The 7,418-nt window shown below is 28.3% G+C and overlaps 2 protein-coding genes across 2 annotated transcripts in view; both read right to left on the reverse strand.

The window, feature by feature from the left end:
• Positions 1-391: 391 nt before the first annotated feature.
• On the reverse strand, positions 392-4,496 carry LOC115035007 (piggyBac transposable element-derived protein 3-like). The gene is made up of 3 exons (XM_029492643.1): positions 4,454-4,496; positions 1,259-2,263; positions 392-1,158 (listed from the first exon to the last, which is right to left on the reverse strand). Exons 1-3 carry the CDS (start codon positions 4,494-4,496, stop codon positions 392-394), a joined length of 1,815 nt encoding a protein of 604 aa, XP_029348503.1.
• Positions 4,497-7,302: 2,806 nt separating this feature from the next.
• The window catches only part of LOC103308245 (piggyBac transposable element-derived protein 3-like), a 1,708-nt gene continuing 1,592 nt past the window's right edge, over positions 7,303-7,418 (reverse strand). The window contains exon 4 of the mRNA XM_008181315.1: positions 7,303-7,336. Coding sequence (XP_008179537.1) covers positions 7,303-7,336 — 34 coding nt within the window. The remainder of the gene's footprint in view (positions 7,337-7,418) is intronic.

Genomic DNA, 7,418 nt, shown 5'->3' on the forward strand with positions numbered 1-7,418 from the left:
TTATTTACGACTTGAGAAAAAAAACAACGTTCTTCTCTTATTTCTAAAAATATTACTCTTTGTAAAAATAAGCATAACAGTTTTTTTAGAATACTTATATATAAATTAAAAACCTCAATAGCTCCTAAGTGTAAATTAAGTATTTTAATCTAAAAAATGTTATATTATTAGGTCAATGCCATATGAATTATTTTGTTACCAACAACTTTTTCATCCTGGAAATTAATAGGTGCAGATTTATATGCTGGTTAAATAAAAAGAAAATCATAACTCCATATCAGTCAAATAAGAAATATTCTAATTAAAAAAAAATATATTTCTTTTACATTATGCTTATGAACACATTAGGTATAATACTTTTATATACATATGAGTTATATCAATTATGATTTTATGAACAATCTATATCATGATAGTCCGCAAAACAATTTTTTTTATCGTTACAGCATAAAAATACATTGCAATGGGAGCATTTTGAATATGGCCTTGATTGAGTTCCGTTTATAGCACAAACTTCACAACGTCCTCGATTAGTAACAAATTTTGGCCAATGAATTCCTCGATTGGTTAAACGAATATCTTTTGATACTGACCATTCTTTTCCTCTCCTCTTCTTTGTTGCCGGACCTTTATTTTTTGGTGTTGAAGTTGATTGGCTTTTGTTTGATATAGGAAGTTCTCGTAAAGTCAAAAGTCCTTGTGTGACTGAACGACGAAAATCCAATAGAGTAATACTTCCATGTATTTGCTTGTATACAACATAGGAATTTACAAACATAATGTCTAATAAACCCCAAAATATTCGGTGCCACCACTTTTTTGATTTTCTGTTAACACCGTAAGTTGTTCTAAGTTGATCAGCATGATCTACACTGCCCATATAACAATTATAATCACGTACAACTTGTGGACATAGAATATCTTTTTTTCGACCACAATTATCCTTTCTTGTAACAGTTGTTATTTCTGAACCATGATAATTTGATGCTAACATAACATACTTGGTGTCTTTCCATTTGTAAACACCAATACCAGTGTTTGTAATGCGATAATCTGATGAACCTCTAGGCGCTTTCTTATCTTCAGCTAAATCCGGGACATCTTTACGGTTTGATCGGATTGTTCCACATGCTAGTGAATTTTCCGCTTTTAATTTTTCTAGCAATGGTAATTAATTACCAAGTAAAATAATTGTCGAAAAAAAATTTTTTATTTTTATTCCACTCGTTTTTCGTCAAATTCAAAACAACACGCTCACCCAAACCAAATGACTCAAATTCATCAGATAATTGCTCATCTTTACCTTGATATATACTAAAGTTTTTTATATACCCCCTTTGGTCAGATAAACACCATATTTTATATCCGCGTTTGATAGGTTTTTGAGGATTATATTGTTTCATACAATTACGACCTTTAAAAATAATCATCGATTCATCAATACTTAGTTCCCTCGTTCCGTGGTAAGATGTAGAAAATATTTCATTACAGAAATTTATCAAAGGCCTAAGTTTGAACAGTTTATCTTTATTATTTTTTGGGATCAATAAGTTGTCTTGAATATGAAGATTTGATAAAATATTATCAAATTGATTACGGCTCATTGTATTTGACACACAGGAAACATTTAGATCATCAGATGTTGCCCAATAATGTTTCCAACTTGGCAGTTTGTTGTATCCCATTAAAAAATTTATACCTATGAAGTTGAGAATTTCAAAACGTTTTATATTCAAAGGACGTCCTCTTTGAATACTATATAAATTTGTTTGATATAAAAGTTGATCAATAAAACCGTCGATAAATTCCAAAAATATTGACGTAGCAGTTTCCCCCAAGAATTTGCCATCAACGGGTCCATCGGGAAGTGAATAATCGGGTTCTAATGTTTTGACAGTTATTTTTTTCCATTTACGGCGAATTTGTGAGATATCAACTTTTTTTTTTTTTGAAGTGTTTTTATGCTTTTTTGAAGAGGGAGATTTGATATTATTAGAAGGTCCAGAAATATCGTGGAGATTTACAGTTTGAGTAGAAGTCGTCACAGCTATCACTACAGGTTCTACTGGCTCAATTATATTTGAAAAATTAATATCAGTATTATCCAGAATAAATTCAAAACTATCTCCATTTTCAATTTCTAATTCATTTGTCACTATATTTTCTTCAGATGGATTATTATCGATCACAGAAAAAAAATCTTTACCTTTCGTAATATTGTCTTCGTCGTCCGATAATTCTTCGTCGGTAATCTCATTATTATCTAACGGAATTTATTCATTTAACCATTGAAGTAACAAATCATCATTATTATTTGTCATTTTAAAAAAAAATTATTATTACGGTTAAATAATTCGGACTGTTAACATAAAAATGTGTATAGTACGTAAAAAAAACACGATTTCACACACGTCGGCAGTAAACAAACCAGGGGCTGGAACCGTACCGAAAAGAACCGGTTTTGGAACCGGAACCCTTTGAATATTGGGGACCGGAACCGGACCGGAACCCTTAAATACATTTTTTTAGGAACCGAAACCGAAACCGAAACCTATATTTTGATGTAGAGGTTTTTACGGTTTTTTTCGGTTTTTTTCGGTTCTAAAATCCAATAGATATTTTATCTATGGTGTAAGTTGGTAATAACTAATTAATAGTAATAATACATAATTATAGAAAATGTAAACCTATAAAAGTTTATCAATGCTAAGAAATAAGAATATTATTATGTGTACAAGTACAACAGAATTGTCATAAAAGAAATACCAAAAATCCAAATTCTAATTTCCATGTAATCGATATCAATATTATTATTGAATCGCAATTCGCAATAGCTGATGTATAATTTCTGAAAATAATATTAATTTGGACGTTTATAAGTGATTCAGAATTCAGAGTAAGTTATCATATAAATTATAAATTATAATTGTTACCTTACTAATATGCCTGCATTGATAATATTAAATACCTAAACGTAATGCAGGTATCGTTAACTCTTTTCTCTATGTATACTATGCTCTGTACGACAATTCTACTAAACTGTTCTTCCGTCTTCATTAGCGCGGTATATATTTGCTTAAATTTATATTTTTATATATAAGTTATAAATTATTATATTAACTGAACATGGGTCACCCAAGTGTGTTAGAAATTCATTCTTATTTGTTTTTTAATAATAATTTTTATTTATTTAAATATTAAATGTATTTATTTATTTAGTTTATATTTATAATATTCATTTTTTATAAATATACGTAAATCTGAATAGTTACACTTAATTACAAATACCTGTCACTAAAAAGAGATTATTAATATTATGTTAATTTTTTTATATAGTACTTTATTGATAAAAAAAAAGTCAAATAATAAGGGTTAAAACCGGTATTAACCGAAACCGAAACCGAAACCGAAATTCGATATTTTTGAAAACCGAAACCAGAACCGAAACCGAAATTTTCTTTTTTTGAGAACCGAAACCTAAACCCAAACCGATAAAATCATAAAGTTTCTAGTCCCTGAAACAAACACTTACGTACGACGGCGACGATTACTAGTCGAGTCGACAACTACTGACTAAATGTCTACCGTGAAAGACCAATGGTACTTACAAGTCCATAGTCTTATTTATAAATATTTCATTATATCGATAATGAAATTGCAATAACAGGAACAGATAATCCATCTAAACATATATCTAAACATAAACAAAATATTTCTTATGATAAAATAATAAAATATGTACATATAAATAGAAAGGAAAAATACCAAGTCATGTATATGTGTTGAATGCTGCAGTCCCCGAAATTAATCGCCAATAAAATGTTTAATAATAGTACGACCGCTTTTAAAATAATATTTATTTAATCACTAGATGGTACTCGTGAGTACCAACCTATTAGAAACACAAAAATAATGTTCTATGATATTTCATACACCTTTTATTTCGATGGACTTATAAGTACCGTCGGTCGACAAAGGGTTAATATATCATAAATATTTCAATGCTGTGTGGGTATACTATTACGATAATTTTGTATCAGGCATCTGCTGGTTTTGTTGGGTTTTTTGTCGATTTATGCTGTAAGATATCACTTTTATCGCTTTTGCTATATACCTTTATTGTTAATGATATCAAATATATTTAACGAAATATCGTTATTTCCGTTTTATTATAGGTACAGTATTTTCTGAGTTTCAGTCGATCGTTGATGATTGTAGTGTGTTGAGTGTGTATACCGATAATACCGAAATTTAGTAACATGGAAAATAAAATTCAATTAATACAATCCGAAAAAGGAAAACAGTTAGTTCTTTTACATTTTAATAAGTATAGGCATGTAAGAACGCGCAAAGACGGAATGCATAAATGGCTTTGTACAGTTAAAACGTGTTACGTAAGCATAGTTACTGATGCGCATAAGACTTCTATTGTAAATAATATTGGTGAACATACCTACGCATGAATCTAATTCTGAAGTGAAAATAGAAAGACACATTTTGCGAGAAAATTGTAAAAGACAAGCAGAAGATGGAATTTCAACATGACCTATCAAAATTATTAGAAAAGAACTAATGGATAGTGTAAGTTATAATTGAAGGGCGACATTCCAAAACGCACTATTGCCATTTTTATCAAAATCGAGTTAGATATCGATTCTTATGGTAAATATGCTGGGGAATACGAATTTGGAATCGTTTTTTCGATATCACGATTATTTTTTCAGTGGTATCGATCTTAACATCGGTAGTTGTTTCAAAACGTGCTATCGCCTATATTATTACTTTCCAAAACGTTCTATTGCCATTTTGTTCCATAACGTGCTATTGCCCATAATATAAATATAGGACTCAAGTAGTTGTTACGTCAAAACGTCCCATTGCCATATATCATTCCAAAACGCGTTATTGCCAATCTCAAAGCAAAACGTACCATTTCCTATACTAATTACATAGGACATCAATTCTCTATTTTCCAAAACGTGCCATTGCTTTTTGGTAATTTTACCATCAAATTAATTTCAATTTTACTTTGTTTAAATAAATTTGATTATTAAATTTGAAAATACGATTAATTCTAATTTTATGTTCATAAGTTTATCTATTCGATGAAAAAAAAAATCTGTTCCTAACTTCATTTGATGATAACAAAAAGTGTTGTGAATTTGGCTGTTTACCGCCAAAAGTTCATTGATAACGTATTATGCAAAGAAGGATAAAACTGATGAAAAATAATTTATTAGTTTTTAAAATAAAATAAGAAGATTTTTAATATGAATCCAAGGTCCAAAAAACTTGTACTTGCTGCTCAAAGAGTAAGTACTTTTTCATTATTACACATTATCTATGTATATAATAAATATACCATCAACTTATGGTCATAATGAAATGTTTTGTTATTGTCAGTAACTACTGTACCTTTACAATATGACATAATAAATATAATTATTATGACCATTTTAAATGACATTAACTAACATTGTAATAATCATATACTTATAATATAATATTTTATTTAATTAAAGCAAGAAGACTTAACTTTTAAAAATGTGTCAAGAAGACTGGACTTTTCGAACGATGATAGTTGTCAGGTAACTAATATACATTTTTATTGGAAACTATAAATCATTTTTAAAATAAAATGTATGATTATTACAGGCAAAAGTAACTTCGTGGTTATTATCAAAAACAAATGTATTTAGTCTGCCAGCCAAACATCCTAAAAAATATGTAAGTACTTAATATTTGTAAAAGTTTATAAAACTATACATAATAATTTTACAAATTTAAGTTTATTTTATTTAATACCTAATTATTATTAAGTCAATATTAATACATTTTTTTTTTTAATGTATGTTAGGATGATTATCAAATGCTTGACTCCGAGATGCTGTCAACAGATTTTGTCCAAAATACCATTACACCAAAAGAAAATGTAAGAATAATAATATTAACTATAATGTAAAAATCATATCTATAATTTATTTTATATAAATTGTTTAAATTTAAATGTTTTGTTTGGTAAAGATTTTGGTATAATTTATTTTATTTACCATAGGTAATTTAAATAAATAAATAAATAATAATTAACATTTAAAAAAATATATTTTTGTTAGGATTATAACAAGCTTGACTCTGAATTATTAAGATTAAGAGGTTCTGTCAAAGAAACCATAATACCTAGGCAAAATGTAAGAATAGTAGTTTTATTAAATTATATTGACACAAAAATGTATATATTTTAATTTTATGAATACATGTATGGCTCCATAGGATATGAATGTACTGAATTTTGAAAATATGGATGTGGAACTTTGTTTTGATGACCCTAATAAAGATGTGTCCAATAATAAATTTCTTGTTATCGAAATACCTTCAGCTTTCAATAATAGTCCTACACATTCTGTCAGTAATATTTTAGATACTGTAAATCCAACTCCAAATCTTCTTATGAACACAAGTATATCAAATTTGCATTCATCAACATCCAAGTCATCTTTGATAAGTTCTGATCCAGAGTTTCCTGAGCCTGTAAAAGTAGTAGAAAACGGTAGAAAACGAAACTCAATAAATCAGAAAAAACAAAAACAATTAGTTAAAAATCATATAAACTCAGATTGGTCTTTTGAAAACAACTGTGGTCATAAAGAACCTAATACTCAATGTCAAATTTTTAAACTGTCAATTGAAAATTTGAATTTGTTTCGTTATAACTTATCAAAATTGTCGAGCAAGATTCAACAAGATAAATTTATTTTAACTTTCCTAGCAGTTACAAGACCAAAAAGAACAAATCGCCGTAAACCTAATACAACTGTGAGAAATGTAATTAAATATTACATACCTAATAATAAGGGAGATAGAATACCAGTATGCATTACAAGCTTCACTCAAATAACAACTTTTACACGCAGGCGATTAAATTTTTTGGCATCTACTTATATGTTAGGAACTAGTCCCCAAGAAAAAAGAGGTGGTGCAAGATCCACAATTCAATCAAAAGAAATCAGTGAAAGTATTATTGCTTTTATTTGTAAATTAAAATGTAAAAAGAACCATTATGCAAGGTGTGATACAGGTAGAAGTTACTTGCCACCACAGTGGTCTGTAAGTTACTTATGGAAACAGTGGAAATTTCAAAGAACCACAGAAGAAAAGCCAGTTTCATCATTAAATAAATTTCATAAAATATTTACTACCAATTTTAATTTGAACTTTGGCCATCCACGTCAGGATGTATGCAGTTTTTGTACAGAACTAGGAGTAAAAATAAAAATCGAAGATAATAAAGATATGAAGATACAATTAAAAACTGAACTTAATACCCATAAAATTTGTTCTAAAATATTTTCGAAAATGATGTTAAATGTTAAACCTGGTGAGATCAATGTCTCCTTTGACATGATGCAAAATCAAGCCAT

The sequence above is a fragment of the Acyrthosiphon pisum genome, unplaced genomic scaffold (genome assembly GCF_005508785.2).
Source record: "Acyrthosiphon pisum isolate AL4f unplaced genomic scaffold, pea_aphid_22Mar2018_4r6ur Scaffold_3225;HRSCAF=3764, whole genome shotgun sequence".
NCBI lineage: Eukaryota > Metazoa > Arthropoda > Insecta > Hemiptera > Aphididae > Acyrthosiphon > Acyrthosiphon pisum.

Bases quoted from the DNA above. Each gene is read 5' to 3' on its own strand.
- LOC115035007 (XM_029492643.1), bottom strand. From the start codon at position 4,496: ATGTGTCTTTCTATTTTCACTTCAGAATTAGATTCATGCGTAG. The intron at 2,264-4,453 runs GTATGTTCACCA...AAATTCCGTTAG, and splicing joins AGAATTAGATTCATGCGTAG to ATAATAATGAGATTACCGAC. The intron at 1,159-1,258 runs GTGAGCGTGTTG...TACCATTGCTAG, and splicing joins ATTTGAGTCATTTGGTTTGG to AAAAATTAAAAGCGGAAAAT.